General features: G+C 38.7%; 1 protein-coding gene across 10 annotated transcripts in view; it reads left to right on the top strand.

Annotated features, from left to right (window-relative positions):
- Positions 1–20,497, top strand: part of BLTP1 (bridge-like lipid transfer protein family member 1) — a 156,540-nt gene that overhangs the window by 57,661 nt on the left and 78,382 nt on the right. For all 10 annotated transcript variants that reach the window (XM_089525845.1, XM_089525846.1, XM_089525851.1 and 7 more), the window contains 14 exons: positions 2,732–2,851; positions 3,499–3,779; positions 4,538–4,788; positions 5,512–5,770; positions 7,749–8,592; positions 9,588–9,658; positions 11,573–11,746; positions 12,468–12,588; positions 13,264–13,407; positions 15,943–16,070; positions 16,804–17,006; positions 17,492–17,689; positions 17,772–17,983; positions 19,626–19,777. In XM_089525845.1, coding sequence (XP_089381971.1) covers positions 2,732–2,851; positions 3,499–3,779; positions 4,538–4,788; positions 5,512–5,770; positions 7,749–8,592; positions 9,588–9,658; positions 11,573–11,746; positions 12,468–12,588; positions 13,264–13,407; positions 15,943–16,070; positions 16,804–17,006; positions 17,492–17,689; positions 17,772–17,983; positions 19,626–19,777 — 3,158 coding nt within the window. The remainder of the gene's footprint in view (positions 1–2,731; positions 2,852–3,498; positions 3,780–4,537; positions 4,789–5,511; positions 5,771–7,748; positions 8,593–9,587; positions 9,659–11,572; positions 11,747–12,467; positions 12,589–13,263; positions 13,408–15,942; positions 16,071–16,803; positions 17,007–17,491; positions 17,690–17,771; positions 17,984–19,625; positions 19,778–20,497) is intronic.

The raw sequence follows: 20,497 nt of genomic DNA, 5'->3' as shown, positions 1-20,497 counted from the left end.
TTGCTTAGGATAAAACTCTCAGTTGAAATGTATGGAACATTATTTTTGTTATTGTATGCCTTCATGTCATTTCTGACTTATGGTGAACCTAACACAACCCTGTTGTGGGGATTTCTTGGCAAGATTTGTTTAGAGAGAGTTTGCCTTTGCCTTCCTCTGAGGTTGAATGAGTGTAACTTGCCCAATGTCACACAGTGGGTTTCCATGGCTGAGTGAGGATACCCTGGTCTCCAGAGTCATAGTCTAATGCTCAGACCACTAAACCATGGTGGATCCTATTTAAAATACATCTGAATAAACTGGTGAGCACTACTTGGTAAGTGGTGGCAGTGGCAGGAGGAAAAAGAGTGGCTAGAGCCATTGTGTATGAGCTAGATCAGAGAGCTGGCAGATTTTGTCTACCTTCTTTTGCCACTGTTGTACTGAAAGAAGAGTAGTGCAAAACCATAATATACTAGCAGGGATTCTGGCCTAGGTTTCCAGAGGGTACCTATGATAGTCTGTTGTCCAGGTACTTCATGGCTGGTTTATTAAACTGGCTGATATGATGAGTTTATTTCATGGGCCTTACTACTGCAGTTGTTGCACTTTGGTTGTATTTATTCTCGGGATGACAGGGAAGATCAATCCACTGGCTTTGCGTTCTGTCAGATTTTTTATTACATTTTTATATGACTGTAATATCATAAATTAAAGGGATTAAAAATATTAATGATAAATAGAGAGAAAATTTGAAGCTTAATATATTTTAAATAGCCAATACAGTCAACTTAATCCATCATCATAATATAAAAAATATAGAAATAATTACTTTATATAATATTAAAACAACTATTTTCTGCCAATCATAATAATGAAGGAACACTTCTTCATTCTGCATACTGCAAGAGCTTAAAACAGGTGTAGGTGAATGCTAGCAAATTGCTTTGTACAATTCCCTTCTCTTTTGATAGTGTCTTGCTGAATCCTCTACCTACATTGCTGAATCCTCTAGCTAGATTTGAAACATCAGCATATATTTGGAGCAGCATAGATTGCTGCTCAGTGCTACTGGGCTTTTGACAATCAGCAAATTTTGCATAAAATTTGGTTGTTTATTGCATGGCACAGAGAAAACACTGGCAATTTAAATGCAAAACAGGAACTCTTTGAGAGTTTGAGATGCACCTATAGGGGTTGGGAGGATAGTTCTTTTGTATACAAAATAAGTTAAACAGAGGTTGTTAAGTATTGTAGTATTTTGTCTACAAGAGAAGCAAATTTCAAAAGAGTGATGCTTGTTGTTACATGTTGCCATTTTTTTAATCATTTGTAATTTCTGTAATGTTAGAATTACAGTGGGGCCTCATTATGCACAGGCTTGACATCCACAGATTTAAACATCTGCGGACGTCAAGCTCCCATTGCCCCAATGGCACTGTGTTCGTGTGGCCGCACCTCCATCCCCCATTGTCACCAATGGCAGTGTGTGCATACAGCCATGCCGCCATTAGAAACAACGGGACTTCAGGTAATCCCCTGTTGTTTGGGGACAACAGCGGCTTACCTGAAGTCCTATTGTTCCTAACCTGCATGTGCCACCATTGGGGACAATGAGATTTGAGGCCCTGCCGGTGGTGAACAGTTTGCAGGGGGTGGTTGTGAATGGATCCCCCATGGATACTAAAGTCCCACTGTATTTCAAAGAGGCGTTTTTAGCTTATTTCTAATTTGGTATTTTGTTTGTTTAAATTTTTTTCCTATGTAACTTGCCTCTAGGGCCCTGGTGGGCTGCGAGGCAATAAAATGCGTTCATTAAAATAAATATATAATTATTGGTTATATAATTTAAAAATCATTCAAGACTTTAAGAATGAAACTTCATTGTCACCTTTCATCTCTTCATTTACTCAGCGTCCCACTGGTATTATTTGTTATACAAAACACCCTAGAGCTCTCAGCCACCCTTCCAGCTTCTTACCATATTACTGGAAGAGGTTTCCACGCTTATGTGTCATTTTGTCACAGTGGCTTCTGAGTGACCAGCTATGGCATGTATCTTGATATTTTAGCTGGGCTAAGATATTTGTCCACAGCTTAATAAACCGTGTTTTCTGAAACCATAGATGACCACCCTCCTGTTGAATGCTGTTTGTTGTTTCAAGCTCTTGCCTTTCATTCTTCCAGTTTTCTGATTTTTGCTAGAAATGGGGACCTCTGATTTCATGTTGGTTAATAAGTCAGCATGACATAGTGGTCCAAATGCTGAACTATGACACTGGAAACCAGAGTTCAAAACCCCACTTGGCCATGAATAGTCACTGGGTATGCTTGGGCAAGCCACACACTCAGCCCTCAGAAAACCCTGTGATAGGTTCGCCTTATGGTCACCACAAATTGAAAATGACTTGAAAGCAAACAACATTTGCAGTTTAAGGAGGGGCATTTAGAATTCTCAGCTAGAGAGCTCTTAGGCCTCACTGAACTACAAACCTCAGAATGCAACAGGAGGCAGCCAGAGCAGTAAAAGTGGAATAGCATCACTATAAGAATGTAGTGTAGTAATGTGGATAGTCTCCCTTTCATAAACAAGATCCTAATTGCACCCATTTAATTGTTAAAAAATCCTGTTCCCATTCACCTCACTTATCAAATAAATAATTCCCCCTTTTGTCCTTTTAAAAATTGAAATAGAATTAACTCATAGCATGAATTATATATGATTATACCTTCCGTTCAACATCTTCTTTAGATAAGTTGCATCTCTGGGCCTTGTCCAACATCTGATGCATTAAAGTACACTATGACACGCCTGGCAGTAGATGGAGCAGATATATACGTTGTAGAACATGGTTGTGCCACAAATATAAAGGTGAGAGAGTACTTTTCTTGGTTTATGCCACTTAATTTTTAAAATCATTTTGTGGTATTAGTTCACTTTTTGTAATCTAAGTTATTTATGCTGAATGCAAAACTGATTTGTTCAAATATGTATCTGACAGATAAAATCATTTAACATGAATTTTATGTAGGAAGTATTAATTATTTTATTGCAGGGCCAAGGCAGAGTTTAAAGATCTTACATTTTCAAGCTTTGTATTCTGCAGAGGCTCATTTTATTTGTACAGAGGAAAATTCTTTCAATATTATGCCCTTCATTAAACAGGCAATGTGTTTTCAGCTGAGAAAGGGGACTTCTTTCTTTTTTGTAACTTCAGAAATGTGGCTCTGTATGTAATCTGATGTGATGTGATAGCTGCCAAGCCTAATTCACACCATGGTTTTAACAATTTAGTTGACACTTAGTTTCATGTACTTCTTAAGTCAGAAATGTAAAATAGCATCCTTATTTGGTGGAGGATGGCATCCTGTCATAAATAACTCCTAGAGATGCGATTTCCATTGTTATGAGAACTTTCTCTTGGAAAGGCTCTCCTTTAATTTTCCTTCCCCACTTCCATTGAGCAAATAGACCATTCACTGGATTTATGTTGAAATTTTTTCCATTTTGACTTTTAGATGGGTGCTGTACGCATTGCCAACTGTAACCTCCACAATCAGTCTGTTGGTGAGGGTATAAGTGCTGCCATTCAAGACTTCCAACTTAGACAGTACATTGAGCAAGTGAACAATTGCAGAATTGGTCTTCAACCAACAGTGCTGCGGAGAGCGTATTGGCTGGAAGCAGGGTCAGTTAATTTGGGCCTTATCACTGCTGATATTGCTTTAGCCGCAGACCATCATTCTAAGCATGAAGCACAGAGACATTTTTTGGAAACACATGACAGCAGAACTAAGAGGTAAGGGAAATTTCTTGATAAAACATTTCCATTAGTGTGAAAATGGCATGTGTAGGTATTCTTAATTAATTGCCAGTTAATGCAAAATTGGCAGTTCTGGTATTTACAAGAACATAAACTATCAAGTATAAAATATGGGCTATTGAACTCTTTTGAATCTTTAACAAATTATTTATGTTAAGAATAAACAGAAATTTGTCTTTGTCTTTCCTAATTGCAAATTGATATGATCTTGAGTCTAGACTGATTATACTAGGTGAGTGTAGTTAAAATGTGGGGGATTTCTGTTTTGGAGGATGTCTGAATCATCTGGAAAAGATTACTGAGTGGTGCCAGTACCAGTATAAACACACAAAGACAAACATATTGATAAATACAAAGATGTCAGATGAAGAAGATTCTTTAAAAGTTTTTATTACACAATTTAAAAAATATGCAGATAGTTTTCTCAAATGTGTTATTGTAAATATTTCTAAATTGGCATGCCCCACTATATATGAATGAATAGTGGAAAAGGAAATGTGTTTTCCTAGATCTTTAGTTTGGAGGCACATTTCCAATTTTTTAAAAAGTGTTATTTGGTTATCTTAAAAACCTGTGTATTTCATGAAAACTAGCCAAGCCTTCTTAATCTGTGCAGATTAATCTATTCATCTGAAGAAAGTAAATAATATGCAGCAGTTTCTGCAGAAAATTTTAGCTGAATAATACTTGGAATTAGATTATTTCATTGAGTCATGCTTGCTTTTCCTCACCAGATTATGGTTTTTATGGCCAGATGATAATACAAAGAATAAGAGAAGCAAGAACAAGTGTGGCTGTCTTGGCGGCTGTAGGTTTTTTGGTGGCACAGTGTCAGGATTAGACTTCTTCAAACTCGAAGACTTGACACCATCAAGTAGCTCTGCTTTTTCAAGTACAAGTGCAGAATCAGATATGTTTTATGGACAATCTTTGCTACAGCCAGGAGAATGGATTATTACCAAAGAACTTCCAAAAATTGTAGATGGTAATGTGTGCATGTGTATATGTATGTATAAACAAATGTATATATTCTCTACCACATATCAGCTTATTTTGAAATGTCTTTTGCTTCTTAATAAGCAGCCTGCTATTGGCTACATAGAATAACAGGAATTATTGAAGAAGGTTTTGATTCCTGGACTCCCCACAGATACAAAAAAGTGGATGCCCAAGTCTATATTTAAAATTTAAATTTACCTCAAACTGATGGCAGCCAGGCTATGAAGCAGTCTCAGAGCAGTAAGGGAGGTTTGGGTGGGGAGGTCTGGGTATCAGGGACACATTTTTCCTGCTTTTGCTGTCATTTAGCTCAGAAAGAGCAGTTGGCTTGTCCTCAGGAAGCAGAAAGAATGTAGGCATGGTGCTCAGGGCTTACCTCCCATCCCTCTTCTCTGATTGAAATCCATCCCAGAAAGGGGTTAAAAATTAAATGTTTCTTCATTTCAATCCTAGCCTGTAGATTCTGAAATCTGCAGTTAGGAAATCCACAGAAATCTACAGCCCACTGTTTGTAGAATTAAACTGGTTTGCATAATTGTAGGTGGTAGTAATATACTGTGGAAAAAGTAGTTAGTGGTCTGCTTCATAAATTGCATATTAGAATTTTTCTTTTCGAAATTACAATAGCTACATTTCAGAGAAAGAAATTTCACAGAAAGGAACATTTCTGCTACATTTAGTTTAAAATATTGATTTGTTTTGTTCTTAGGTAAAGCAAATGGTGTTAAAAGGAAGGAATGGGAGTGTCGATCTGTTGGGATGGAATCAGAAAGAAAATCTCAGCACCTGAATTTACAAGTGCCACTGAGATCTCATAGTTCCTCGTCATCTTCAGAGGAGAACAGTAGTTCTAGTGCTGCCCTCCCCTTGCTTGGAGGCGATAGGGAAAGCCCTTCTTCTGCTGTTGAAGACCAGTTGGGCCAAAAGGAATTCTTGGCAAGTTCAAAGAGAGAAGATATCCATGGGAGGTGAGTTCCTTCCTGGAACATAGAAATTTATCCCAGGTTTTCTGGAGAGCATTTCAGATCCTTGCCCCTCCTACTGGACAACAATTATGGTCCATGATTTGACACTCTGCAAGAGTGGAGCCATTGTACTTTCTCTGTTTACTGTTGGCTTGACAAGTTTTGGACTGTCTTTTGTTAGCCTAGTCAACTAAGAAATAAATCTGAGTCTGGTAAGGATTTTTCCACCGGTTCCCCTCTCCTCTGACTTCATTTCATGAATTAGTCTGGGACATTTGTCATTCTTTCTTGGATGAAGAAGATTGCAGTTGATCCCCTCCCTCCCCATTCTCAGGATAGCAGGGAGAGCAATCCACCATGATTTGGTTAATCGCCATGTGCCAGTTTGACTAGGGAATGCCCCAACATTATTTTTCAGTTACTTTTGTTAGGACTCCTTCCCTGCTTCATCAGTTTTAATTTTCTTGTCCTGCCTACCTGACATGATTTTTCTTCTTCTCTGATTCTGTCAGACTAGTTTTTTAAGTGTTTATTTAATATAATAATAGAAATAAAAATAGAAAAGAAGGCTAGAGGAGAGAAAGGGAAACAGTACAGAGGTCAAACAATGGCAGACAGAGATTTAAAACAAAGGAGATTTCCTTTTCATAGTAGCTGAAGCAGCTAACTGGGGAATGTAACAAATAAAAACCATTTCTGCCCAGATGACTGCCACCCAACAGATTTCCAAGGACACAAAAAAAAAAAAAAAAATGGATTTAAGGAAGGTATTCCAATCTTCCAGTGAGAGTGAGCGGGAGGAACTGAAAGCAGTGAATGAGAGAAAATGGTGAAGATGGTAAGAGTGGACAAGGCTTTAAAGTTGTAGAAGTTGCTAGTCTGGCACAGCAGCCTAAGAAAATGAGAAAAGGCATATTAAGAACTGCTGCAATAGTGGCAAAGTCTCCAAAGACTTTGCCAAACTGCAAAAACTGCTACCGTTGACCAGTTTAAAGCAGAGAAGAATGCTACAGAAGCAGCAAAGTCTCTGAGGGTCACTATGAACTGCCATCTTTAAATTTCTCATTCCAAGCCAAAGGACAGGGCTACATCAACATGCAGTTACATAGATAGGGCTGATGTAGGAAAGAAGAAGTCCTAGCAAAAGTAAATGAAAAAAGAACGTTGAGGTATCCCCCACCTCCCAGGAGAATATCAATTTTTGGGGGTGTTGCATACTGGGATGGACTTGCTCATAGATTTTGGGATTCCTCCCTGAAGAGATTTCACTGTATGAATCTTCCCTTTTCACAGGACTATTTAGTATTGTTTAGATATGGCACTCATCTGCTATGCATACTGAGGGATGAGAAAAGCAGGGAAGGGTTGATATTGCTAGTTCCCTATTATTTTGGAGGTAGGGAGCTTTTGGCACTTCTCTTCTTGGACTACAATTTTCATTCTTGAGCATTAGTTGTGTTGGCTAAAACTGATAGAAACTGGAGTGTAGAAAAAATATGGAGCACTACAGGTTCACAAATACTGATCTAGAATAGAGATAAAACACAGTGGTACAACCTTGAACCATTACATATACAGTGGACCCTTGTTATACATTGGGTTTGGTTCCAAAATCCCCTGTATATAACAAAATCCGTTTATGCTCAAGTCCCATGAAATATAATGACATAGCAAAATGGTGTCCCTTATAAAAAATGGAAAATCAAGGTTTGATATTTGAAATTTATACTTTTTTTGAACATTTTCAAACCGTGGGTGCTTGAATCCATGTATAAAAAATCTGTGTATAAGAAGGGCCAACTGTACTGAACATCCAGTGACATAACTGGGACTAAAGTAGCTATGTCTGTTGTACGATTATGGCTTCACACTTTCTTTGGATTTTAAAAAAGCCTACAAAAGAAGGATGTTTAAAATTAAAATTGTATATGAATTTGTACAAATTTGTTTCATGATGAACAAAAACTGTTTCCTTCCTTAGTATTGCTGAAATAGAAGGTTCAGGAAGTAGTCCTGTGTCTCCTAACCCTCAAGAGCGGCTTGTTGGACAGTCTCCTCTCAGATCTCCTTTGAAACGGCAAGCATCAGTATGCTCTACTCGACTTGGGAGTACCAAAAGTCTTACGGCAGCCTTCTATGGAGACAAGCAACCTGTTCCAGCTGGTGTGCAATTCAGCAGTGATGTCTCACGTAGTGATGAAAATGTCTTAGATTCTCCAAAGCAGAGAAGAAGCTTTGGTTCTTTCCCATACACTCCTTCTGCAGACTCAAATTCATTTCATCAGTATCGCTCCATGGACTCCAGCATGTCAGTGGCTGATAGTGAAGCCTATTTTTCAGCAGCTGAGGACTTTGAACCCATAAGCAGTGATGAAGGCCCAGGAACCTATCCTGGGAGAAAAAAGAAGAGAAAGCAAACCAAAATAGACTATGGAAGAGGTTCAATCTATCACAGTGTAGAAGGACCATTAACTACTACATTGCATGGTGAAACTAGTCAGGGTTCAAAAACATTACCAATAAAAACACATCCCTCTCAAGCTTCGTTTGTTTCTGCTTTGGGAGGTGAAGATGAACTTGTAGAGCATATATATGTTGTAGAAGCCGAGAAGGCATCTGAGAATGAACAAATCACTTCCCAGCAGCCTGTAATGAACTGCTACCAAAGCTACCTTACGCAATATCAGGTGGTTAACTGGTCAGTAAAACATCCAACAAATAAAAGAACATCTAAATCATCCTTACATCGGCCATTAGATCTTGACACACCAACTAGTGAAGAAAGTTCCTCATATTTTGAACATCTTTCTGTCCCAACTTTTAAGGTAAAAAGTCTTAACTAAATTAGAAATCAGTTCAAGTGAATGGGGAATGGCATGGTCGAATTTTGTATCTGTTAAAAAGCTCTATTTTGTGTTGTGCCATTCCAAGAGTCTCTGGACTTTATGCATGCTGCTGCTGAAATTCTAGAGCACAAGCAATCTTCATAACATTGGACTTTGCTGTGTATCTTGCTGCTTTCAGATGGGTGAGGAAAGTGGAGCCCATGGGCCACATGCAGCCCTCTGAGCTCATTTTGGAGCTCTCAAAATCCCCTCCCAAGCCCATTGACTCCCACTTTGTTTGTTTTTTAATGAGTAGGATTTTCTTCTCCCAGATTGTCCAAATAGTTCAAAAACACTTCAATATGCAATGTTTTCCCCTCAGAGCCCCCAAGACCCTAAAAAAATGTAGCCCACCACCAGATGGCAGAAAACTATTTGAAAACAAAACTGGTGCAGTTTGGTCAGGAATAAAAAATGGCAACTGTCCCTTCCACAGTTTCCCACCTACAATGTAAGAAGTAATTTCTTACGTTTATTGTTGTTGTGTGCCTTTACGTCACTTCCAAATTATGGCCAACCTGTCATGGGTTTTCTTTGCAAGATTTGTTCAGAGAAGGTTTGCCATTGCCTTCCCCTGAGGCTGAGAGCATGTGACTTGCCCAAGATCACCCAGTGGGTTCTATGGCTGAGCTGGGAATTGAACCCTGGTCTGCAGAGTCATAATCCAACATGCAAACCACTGTGCCACACTGTATACAAATTTCCAGTTAGTAATTACTGTTTCAGAAATCTGAGGAATGCATGAACTATGCTTTTTTGGGGGGGTGTTTAAGAAAGTTTTTCTGACACATTTGTGGGGAAAACAATTCTTTCATCTATAAAAGTGTCACAGAAAAGTTATTGGAAGAAAGAATCTGGGATTTTAAAAGACTTGACCAGGTTATAAAGTTGATAAAAGCTCAAGAGCCAAAATAAGAATATTTTCTGTGTTCTAGATTGTTAAACAGGGCCTCACAGCTAATGCTCTGCTGGATCGAGGTATGCAGCTTACAGGACCAACATCTAAGTGAGTAGTTCAATTTGCAAGTTGCTTTGTACATTTGCTGCTGTGACAGCTACATCTGTGTGATACAGACTGTGTGATACACTACAGAGACATACAGATAAATATAAAACACAGCTGCATTACCAGGGCTGAATGTGTGCCTTTTTCCCACCAGATTTCTACCCTCCTGGTCATTAAGATGCTGAGTGTGTCGTATTCATATGTGTCTATTTGCAGCATGGGTTTGCGCTCCACAGAAACAACATCCTTGCTGGTGGGAGTATAAGTTGAAGAGAACCTAAATATAGGGTGATATGAAGGATAGTTATTTGGGGGATTTGCCTCATTTTTTGAGATATTCCAAGTACATTTAAGCATTTTTTACAAGCATGTACAAACATCTGTCTCATATTAACTTCTAAAAAAAAAAAAAAAGAAGAACCTGAGAAGTGAATTTCAGCCTATTTTAATAATCAGTATATTTATATTCTTTCTTTTTAAAAGATCATAGTGGCGCATTTTATGTGACATTGGGCCCGAACAAACAGGCCAAAATATAGCTGCTTCAAGTCACTTTGGAGGTATTCTGTTTAAATTACACTCACATTTTAAGAGACCAGAAGCTGTGCCAAAACTGCACTCTAGTCCTTAGGACTGGAGTGTGGCTTTGGCATGGCTTCTGGCCTCTTAGGACACATGCAGCATTTAAACAGCATACCTCCAGTGTGACCCGAAGCACCTTTATTTTGGCCTGTCTGTTCGGGCCCATTCTTTGATGATGCACTTATAAAAACATTTTTGAATTGCCAATGATCCTTTGCCAGTGATGTGGAATGAGACACAGGATCCATGTGTTGCATTTCTTTTTACTTTCAAATTCTCTCCATGGTGTGTAAATTATGGTTGCTCTGAAATTTCTTTCCCATTTGATGCTCTTCTGATAGATACCTAGCTAGGCATCTTCATTGTTAAACTTAAATAGCTTTTCAGGAGATTATGGAAATGACTGGAACACTCTGTCACCTGTCAGATAAAAAAGCATGTACAGACCTGATGAAGTGGTGTCTGAGCATGTTAATATTATCGTTTTATATGCCAGTTTTCTTCTGTTTGTTCATGACTACATTTCTCATTCTGTATAGTTTGCCTATGATGTTGAATCGAGGCAAGCCATTTTCAGAATAAAAGTTAACTTACTGTGTACTGGAGGTGTTCATCATGTCATGCATATTACTCCATTACATCTTAATTTCCGTAATGCGTGCAGTCATGTAATGCTCCACCTCAGCATGCCAGAGCTTGAACTATTCAGTGTTAACATCATTGACATTGCTGATTAGTTGTTGTTGTTTTTTAAGTTTAACATTTGCAAATACTCTTTGGAAGACCACAATTTATTCTCTAGCAGATACTATCATTTCTTCCCCTAGGAATGCCAGTGTAATAGTGTAACATTTTACAGTACAATCATTAGTCACACTGTGATGTGGCTGACAAAGAAATACGTGTGCCCTGGAGGCATTGAAATAGTTGTCTCTGCTGTTGAAATCATTTTCCGTTTGGTACCGATAACTGTATCTTTAATATTCTGATTGCTGGATAAACTATATCTTTATTTAAAACTGACAGATAAAAAATATTTAGAAAAATTAAAGTTAGCCAGTGTTTAAGCTAGCAACCTAAGAATCCAGCCCAGTTGATAAATGTAATGCTGAACTCTGAAGCTGGATGGATTCTTCTCTGTAGATTGCACTGACTTTGTGTGAACATCTGACATTCCTTAAAACAGGCAGTTTATTAAATTCTCACTGTATGCTCTTAGCACTGCAAGTTAGTTGCATCTGATAAGATATTTAGTTCAGTAAATGTCCACATAACAGAACAAAGAAAATATTCTCTTTAAAAAGCAATGATTTGTTCTTTTTGTTTATTTAGTACTCCATATACTCCTTTGGACAAAAAAATCCTTGATAATACAGACGATGAGACAATAACAGAAGAATGGACTCTTGATCACCCGGTGTCTCAGACCAGAACAACAGCTATTGTGGAAATAAAAGGACCAGTGGATGTAGTTCTCACTCCTCTTGTAGCAGAAGCTTTAGACAGGTATGTCATAGTTTAGAGAGTGAAATGAGTTCAGTAGCCTACATTTTCAACTAGTAATTGATAGGACTGCAGTATTATGGCACACCTGTCATGAATATTCTTACCTGTTTTACCAAGTTGGAAATGGTCTCACTCCATTGCTCTGAAGTAATAATTTGGTCAAAAACATGGATGTGAAGCAAGAAACCCATATATAACCAATGCCAAAGCTCCTACAGATTTTGAGCAGACATAAGTGTTGGACACACATCAGTGAAGCAAAACATTGATTTGATCTAACCTGACAGAGGCCCAATCCTATTGTCTTTTATTCTTGGCAACCATAAAATAAAGGGGAATAAAAAAGATATCACATGAGAAATTGTTGAACAAAGCGAACCCACACCTCAGGCCACTATAGAATTGATTGCAGGTGTTTCTCTGTATTGATGAAGCTTGAGACTTTTGCTATTTTGGAGGGATGTTTAATAGCTGAACACTTTATTAGTTGCCAAAATATAATTTCTAGGCTCAGTAATTATAAATGGCTTTTCAGACCTAATTAGACATTGATTCTTCCATATTTTTTCCTCTTGGCTTTTATTTTGTGTAATTCACATCTTTTGAACAGCAGATAGACAAAATATGTTGTACTTTATCCACAAAATTTCTGTTATATTTGTATGTTATGACTTCATTATGTACTTGAAGGTTAATTGTTTGAAACTAATTTTGTCAACAGGTATATAGAGGCAATGGTTCACTGTGCTAGCACATGCCACCCAGCGGCTATTGTGGATGATCTGCATTGTAAAGTCCTCAGGGAAGCTGTACAAAACAGAAAAACAACTTATTCAGAAAATGTATGTGTGTTACATAATTGAAGGACTGAAGGCTTATTGGCATATGATTGCAAAATATATTTCACTACATATATGAGCTCTTCAGCAAAAAATAAAATAAAATCTAAATACTAGTGCATCCAGTTATCAGCAGTTCTGGATGGAAGGGAAAGAAGAATTCCTTTAGCTATGATAATATGTACTGTTCCCATTTTTAAAAAGAAACCATAGGTGCTTTGCATTCTGTGTCTCCAGATTTAGCGAAGTAATTTCAGTTTCTGTCCTGTCTGAGCTTTAGAATTAACCTTGTCATTTCTACTTTGGCTACCTAAGCATAGAAGTATAATTGACAAAGCATGCAGAGAGAGAAAGATTCTTGGTAATGGAGGGGAATGGAATATATATGAAATTTCTCAGAAAGTTCTTGTTTACACAAAGAGTACTTAGTAATCCTACACTTCCTACACTGAGAATAGAAAGTCAAAGATAAAAACACACACATTAAAATGTATTTTTAAAATTAAATATGAGGATGGAAGTGTCTTAAACCCTGAATTATTGGTCTTTACTCACAGGAAGATATGATTATCATATATTTTATTGCAACTCAAATATACATGAATAAAGTATGTAATATTAAAATAGAGCCTTTAAATGTGAATTGAAACTGGCAATATTTCTTTATTTTCTTTATAGCTATCCTCTAAGCAGGATGTTAGAGGAACAAAAATAGAGACCCCTGCTACAGGAACAACTCAAATAAAAACACAAACAAATCTTTCTGTTAAGCAAGATAATGTGACTATTAAAGGACTTCAAGCCAATGTTACCCTACCCAAGGTAATAAACAGTTTAAGCAAGGAGTTTTTGAAAGAAGTAATATTTTGTGTACTACCTTAATTTTATGTTTTCATTTTGTCCATAGCATGGGGTGGGCAGAGAAATTGTGCCAAGACATATGATTGGTCAAAAATTAGCACAATTTTATTGGTTACAATTTACAGAGTTTGACATGTCATATGGTAAAGATCTGGACTCTGACATGCTGACTCTTGAAAGAGATGATTCTCCGTCCTATATTCTGGGAACAGGATGAAAGGCAAGTTTGGGGCTGCTACAACATGGGCTGATACTAGGAGCCATTGCTGACTAGGTTGCAGTAGGCATGGTGGCTTTGAAACTAGGCTGGAACTTGAAGCCTCATCCCCAGAATCCCTTAAAGGGACCCTGCAGTGAGGACCCAGCCCAAATTTTCTCAAGCTATGGATACTACTTTTATTCTCTCAGATAATGGCTTTACAAATAGACACTGTAATTGCAGTTGAGCAACAAATTATTTATTATTTATTTATTTACAGTATTTATACCCCGCCCTTCAGCCCTAAAGGCTCTCAGAGCAGCTTACAATTATTATTATTATCAATTAGACAGTCCCTACCCTCAGGTTTACAATCTAAAAAGACATGACACAAAAGGAGAAGGGAATGGTGGTGGGAAAGGGGATCAGGTCTAGCAGTTCTTCTCTCTGAGACCTGGACCAAGGCAGATGGCCTGGAGGGAGGACTACTTCTTAATCTAGGCCAGGCCCAGTGGAGCTGGGCCAGCATCTCTCACTCCATGGCTGGATGGCACCAGATGAACTGGAGGAAGGGCTCTGCTTCTTAGAAGGCACTTGGAAAGCAGAGGTCAAAGTAGCAGTAGAACTAACAGCTTCTTCTTTCCCCCCAGTTCCAGATACTCACTGTACTCCTCCCATTCTCTCTGCTGGGATGTTTTGCAACAAAGCACTGACAGGTCCTGGTTTTATAACCCTAGCAGGCAAAGCAGCTGTGAGTGATGGCAAACACAGTGCCTACTGAGTCAGGGTCTCGGTCCTGAAGAGAGAGGAATCCATTTGGAAGGCAGAGGTCCAAGTACCAGTAGAACCAGCAGCTTCTTCCTCCCCCTGAATGTAGTTGTGGAGAAGACAATGGCCTGGGCCAGACGGGTGCGATGGGGCGCCCTCATCACGTGCGAGGGGCGGCGCTTCTAGACACTCCTCGCCCCTTGCATGTGACGAGGGCATCAAAATGGCGACACCCTGTACAGATGGGCGCCGCCATCATTACGTGACAGACGCCTAGCGTCCGCATGTTGCAGTGCCATTGTGACGTCACAAGTGCATCATTGACGCACTGCGGTGTCATAATGGCGCCGCAAGAAGAACTCGCTTTTTGCAGGTTCTTTTTGGTTAACGAGGAAGTCCCACAGTTTGGAGGCTGCGGCTTCCCTGTGGACTAAAGCTGGGCGCCGGGAGACCGTCCTTTTTGGATGGTCTGTCCCGCACCAATATGCCTAATTTATAGAGATATTTGTAGCTAAAAATCCTCCCCAGCCCCATTAATGAGTTGCTAACTTTTGTCTGTGGAAAAGTGATGAGTTATCTGAGATGAAGCAAGGTGGGTGTGAAGCTTGATAAGGACTGGCCTGTGTCTGCCTTTTCTTTACAGCTCAGGTATGGGCTGGAGGAATAGTGTTCTACCTTCAGCCCGTGTTGCTGTTTCACCTCCTAGTCCACTAGTAAGTACAGCCAGTTGGCTCAGCCAGGTTCAGTAGAGGCCACCTGTAGCCACACAAAGAGACGGCCCCCATAGGTTGGAGTTAAGCTCCCCTTGAAGACATAGGTTCCTACTTTAGGTATAGTCCTGGGTTCAACCCAGAGCTGGATTTTTAGGCTTCTGAAATGGCTAGGTGCATCCTGAAGATATTTGGTCTTCACACCCTCTTTTTGATCACTTTAAGATAGTTTACATTGGCCTGCCTTTGAAAATATTCAGAAATTTGAGCTGGCCCAAAGATCTGCAGCCGAACCTTTGATCAAGACTGGTTACAGAGAGCATGCCACTCACAACAGCTCCTCTAGCTTCATATCTGGGCACAATTCAAAGTGCTGGTTATGACTTATAAATGTACCACGTATAGATACAGGCTAGACACTGGTCTGTGTTTTAGTTTGCAAAAGTTAAGACACTGCAGCTGGCATAGTGTATAAGGCATAAAATATAAAGCAGAAAGATTTGTGTATTGTGGAATATGTATGTGTACATGCGATGGTTAGTTCAGCCTAACTATTAATAAAATAAGCTAGTACAAACAGCCAATTGGCCTTTACAGACATGCCTTGTACAAATATAGGATAAGGCTTTCTTGATGGCTGCTCCCAGGTTCTGGAACTTCTTTTCTAGGGAGGCCATACTGGCACTGGTAGTATAGCAGTTTGGTTGAAGTGATACTTAGATAGTTGTGAAGTTTTTTTAATTCTGAGTCAGAATATAAATATTTTAACGTCCTTTTTGTCTGAGAACACTGCAGATGTCTTTGTCATTCTTCTTTAAGGTAAATCTGTGTTTACTACAAGCATCAGTGGAAGAGTCATCAGGCACAGCCACAGGGAAAAGTGTAACCCATGTTTCTTTAGTGGCCTTGTGTTTTGATAGGATTGCTACGCAGGTTCGTATGAACAGGTAAGGCAGTAGCAATAGTATTTACATTTCTATACCACTTCATAGTGAACTTAGCACTCAGTCTAAGCAGTTTACAATTTGTAAGCCAATTGCCCCCAACAAGCTGGGTACTCATTTTATTGACCTACAAAAGAATGGAAGGCTGAGTCAACCTGGAACCCTTGTGGGGATCAAACTCACAGCCTAGTAGCTGCATTACCGGCATTTAACTATTGTGCCACCAGGGCTCCTTGATATCTTTTGATAGTCCATAGTCTGTTGGCAGAAACTACGTAGCACTTGCATTTAGTTGAACAGCATGGCTTAATAAGTTCTCTTTAAACAATTTCTTGATACTGACCTTTTAAATTAGAAGTGAAGTATTTAATTAAGGGAGGGAGAGATCAAATAATGGGTTAAATTATTCCATTTTTCTATCAGAAATGCTCATTGTAGATCTGGGTAAAATGTCATATTTTAAAAAGGCTTTGATATGCTGGCCCATTGCGTGAGATGACATTTGTCTCAAAACCTTTCATATTAAATTTCACTTATGCATATGTATTAAGTGAGAACTGCATAAATAACTATGCAGTTCTTGCTTAATACATATGAAATAATTCTTTAATACTTGGATAGTTGATAATTTATTTTTATTTAGTGAACAACACAACACAAGCTGATTCTTTAAAAACTCTTGACTATGCAAAGAAGATAAAATTCTGAGATTCTGCAATTTGTTGTTTTTTAAAAGGGGTATTGTTGAAGAAAATCCAAATAGTGCAGAAACTAGAAGGAGTTCTGTAACATTTGACAAGTACATGCATAGCAATAAAATGCAGCCCCAGTCATCTGGATCACTGAGATCAAATGCTGGAGCAGAAAAAGGAAAAGAAATTGCAGCTAAGCTCAATATTCACCGCATTCATGGGCAGCTCAGAGGCCTTGACACAACAGGTAAGCATAAACTAGGAATGCATGAAAGGTTTCAGTACAACCCACTGTTGTGGACTAGATGATCTATTATGTTAAGTACTCTAAAGAGAAAGCCTCCTGTTGTGATGTAACAGTGTGAAGATTTTTAATATGAAAATATATTCTTCTTCTTTGCACAAGAATATTCTTGACATGCTCAAATTCTCAGCTTTATTTATTCAATATGAGGAACTCAACCATATAGTGAAAGTTTAAAAGGTTGAAAAAGATGCACTGAAGGATACATTTGTTTGTGAACATCATGTATTATAGAAGTAGACAGCATAAAACCAGCCAAAATTCAGATAATGTGATCAGTGCCATTTATCTATACTTCAGAATATTGTGACAATATAATATACTGCTTCCTGCTCAAATTTACTTGCCCTAGTAAAAATTACTTCCTCCAGTTTCAATATTAAAATGAAATACATGGCCATAACCCTTTATTATCTTTGTAATTGCAGATATTGGGACCAGTGCTATAACAGCTATTCCTTTCGAAAAATCAAAAGTTCTTTTCACCTTGGAAGAGCTGGATGACTTTTCTTTCGTAGATGAAACTGATCATCAGGCAGGACCAGATGTAACACGACTAGGTCCTAACCAAGAGAAATGGGGATGGATCATGTTTGAATGTGGAATTGAAAATCTTACAATTAAAGGTGAATAAGAATTCAATTATTTATTTTGTGTCGTAATATAGAAAATTGAAGACACCAGCTTTTTCGTATCTTCTATCCACAGGTGGTAGACAATCTGGTGCTGTTTTATATAACACATTTGGGAATATGGGAAAATCCACAGCCACAGAGAGAGGTGGTTTACTTGCATCGAACAATTCTTCAGACTCTCCAACTGGCAGTGGTTACAATACTGATGTGTCTGAGGAGAATCTCCCCTGTGATCAAATAAGTGCTGCTTCGGACACTCATCCAAATTCTGTTTCAGATGAGCAGGTAACCTTTTGTAATGTTTTTCCTATTTGCCAAATAAAGTTAATTTTTGCTGTCAGTGCTCACACTGTAATGCACTACACTGGGACAATGTGTGTTTTCACATTGCAGGAAGGAACCATCCACCAATGGGGTTAAGGCCTATTACCATCTAGGCTAGGTGGAAGTGATGCAGTTAGGAGAGCAGATTATTGAAATAATAATCTCCTTTCCTAGACACAGTTCCATTCCAGGTGGCTAAGAGTTTTGGGATGCAACTCTCCAAGATACCTAAGTAGAAAGCAAAGAGAAGAGGGCAAATGCCTTTCTTGTGAAAAAAAATGAAAGAAAAGAAATAATAGTGAACAGTACAAAAGGCCATTTCCTACTTATGCTAACATCAGGTCTAGATGTTTTTGCTCCTTCAGAACCAGGGAATCATTTTAGATTCCAAACCGATTTCAATCACAGATAGCAGCTTCTGCCCACATTGACACTATACCATATGCCTGAGATAGGTGACAGCTTCTGATTTTCAGTCATTCCAGTTGGGAGGGAGGTCTTTGCACTTTCTACTAGCCTAGGAAGCTTCAACCTCAGAAATCTGGATGTTTCTCAAAATATACCTAGGATACTAATACACCTAGGGTACATGACACTTGTGGGTTTAGGAGTAAAAATGGCCCCTGTCCTCTTTGCCATTCCCTGCCATACAGTATCTCTTATAATATGAACTGTTGAGATTTTGCCTACTTGAAAATATGGGTACTTTATTTCCTTTGTGGATCTTGGATCTGAACTTCATGAATTTACATTTGGTGTACCAGAAATTCCATATGGAAGTCCTGCACACTATGGGCTTCCAGTTAGGGAAATTTTGTGCCTCAATTGACCTGATGGATGCTTACTTCCATGTCCCTGCCCCGCCCCCTGCCCTCCTGTTTTATCAGATTTGTTTTTAAAACCTGTGTTTCCAGTTTAAACCCCTATTTGCTGGGAGAGGGTATCAGTGAATCTGATGGCTTCCAACTACCTGTGCAGATCCTGGTTGCCAGACATACTCACCTTAGATCAAGGGGACCCATGGCTTCCCGTTCAGTATCCCAGTCTCCTTCATTAGATATTACAAAAAAAAGCTGCTGTTAAAATGGTATTTAGAAAGAGAGTGGTTGACTCTTGTGAATAGCCACTTCGCTGATCCCTCCTTAGTTCTCTTTTCACTGGCTTTTCCCATTAGCAGATGACACCTTCCTGCTTCATCTGAGAATGATGCATTGGCTACTTTTCCATATCTGGGGTGGGTGTCTCTTTCTAGCTTTTACTTCTGATTTTTATATGTTGGCTGTGGAAGAACTAGTGAGGTGCCTGTTGCCCTAACCCGCATGTCCTGTCTGCTCTAGAAGTAATGGGACTTAATCCAATAGAGGATGTTTCCTTTGCGGCTGGAATGTGCCTTTACAGTAAGTAACCAATGCATCAATCCATAAGCACTTTTGCCTTTCGTTGAATGCATCAATCCATAAGCACGTTTGCCTTTCTGGTCTATATCTTTTATATTTTGAAGTTGATAAGTATATGCAAATGTTAAATACTGTATACATGCACATAAAACATCCTGAGGTATTAATATAACTTTGTATTTCTTTCTTTCTTCTTTTTGATATAGGATGAAGGGGTTGAATCTGATGATCTGAAAAAAGAACACCCTTTAAGACCTCCCCCACCTGATTCTTGTAGCATGAAACTGACAATTAAAGAGATTTGGTTCAGTTTTGCTGCTCCCACAAACGTGCGTTCACCTGCCCATAAATTTTCAAGGTACAGTGGGTTCTTCTTCATAATATATGGGGCCATGCTGCATTCCCATGGAATGTTAAATTGCCTGTCAATTATATTGTGTGAAAAAGATAAGCAGTGATCTGAATCAGTGTGCTGCAGTATTGCTGACTGCTACAGTTGGGGATAATATTTGAAACTCAGTCATCTATATGGATTGTTAATATATGTTAATCTTTGGGGCTGTTTTTGTATTCTGGATGGGTCATGTAGACTTTAGGCAAATATTTCTTTGCAATGACTATTTGACATTTCTATGTATATTTATTTTATACTAGTAGGACAACTTTATAGATTTTGTTTCCTGGAAAGCCTGAGAGAAAGTAATAAATAGTGTAAGTAAGATTTAAATCAGAATATATTAGATTATTAGTATAGTGAAGAGTATTTGGAAAAAAATCTGTCAAATATAGTACAGTGGTACCCCGGGATACGAATTGATCGCGTTACGAAATTTCCGGGGTACGAAAAAGTTAGATTGGAAAAAACTGTTCCGGGTAACGAAAGATTTTTCGGGTTACGAAATTCATTTCGGCGCGTTTCGGCGCGAAATTCAAATGCGAAGCGCGGCTAGCGGCTTTCCAGCGCTAACGGAAAGCCTTTTCGGGTTGCGAAATGTATCGGGTTACGAACGGCGCCGCGGAACGAATTAATTTCGTAACCCGAGGTAGCACTGTATGGTTTTCATATATGGTCATTGTT

The sequence above is a fragment of the Sceloporus occidentalis genome, unplaced genomic scaffold (genome assembly GCF_023333645.1).
Source record: "Sceloporus occidentalis isolate IW3139 unplaced genomic scaffold, rSceOcc1.0.p SCAF_5, whole genome shotgun sequence".
Taxonomy (NCBI): domain Eukaryota; kingdom Metazoa; phylum Chordata; class Lepidosauria; order Squamata; family Phrynosomatidae; genus Sceloporus; species Sceloporus occidentalis.
The sequence above is the reverse complement of the archived record's forward strand: the minus strand, read 5'-3'. Positions and strand labels throughout refer to the sequence as shown.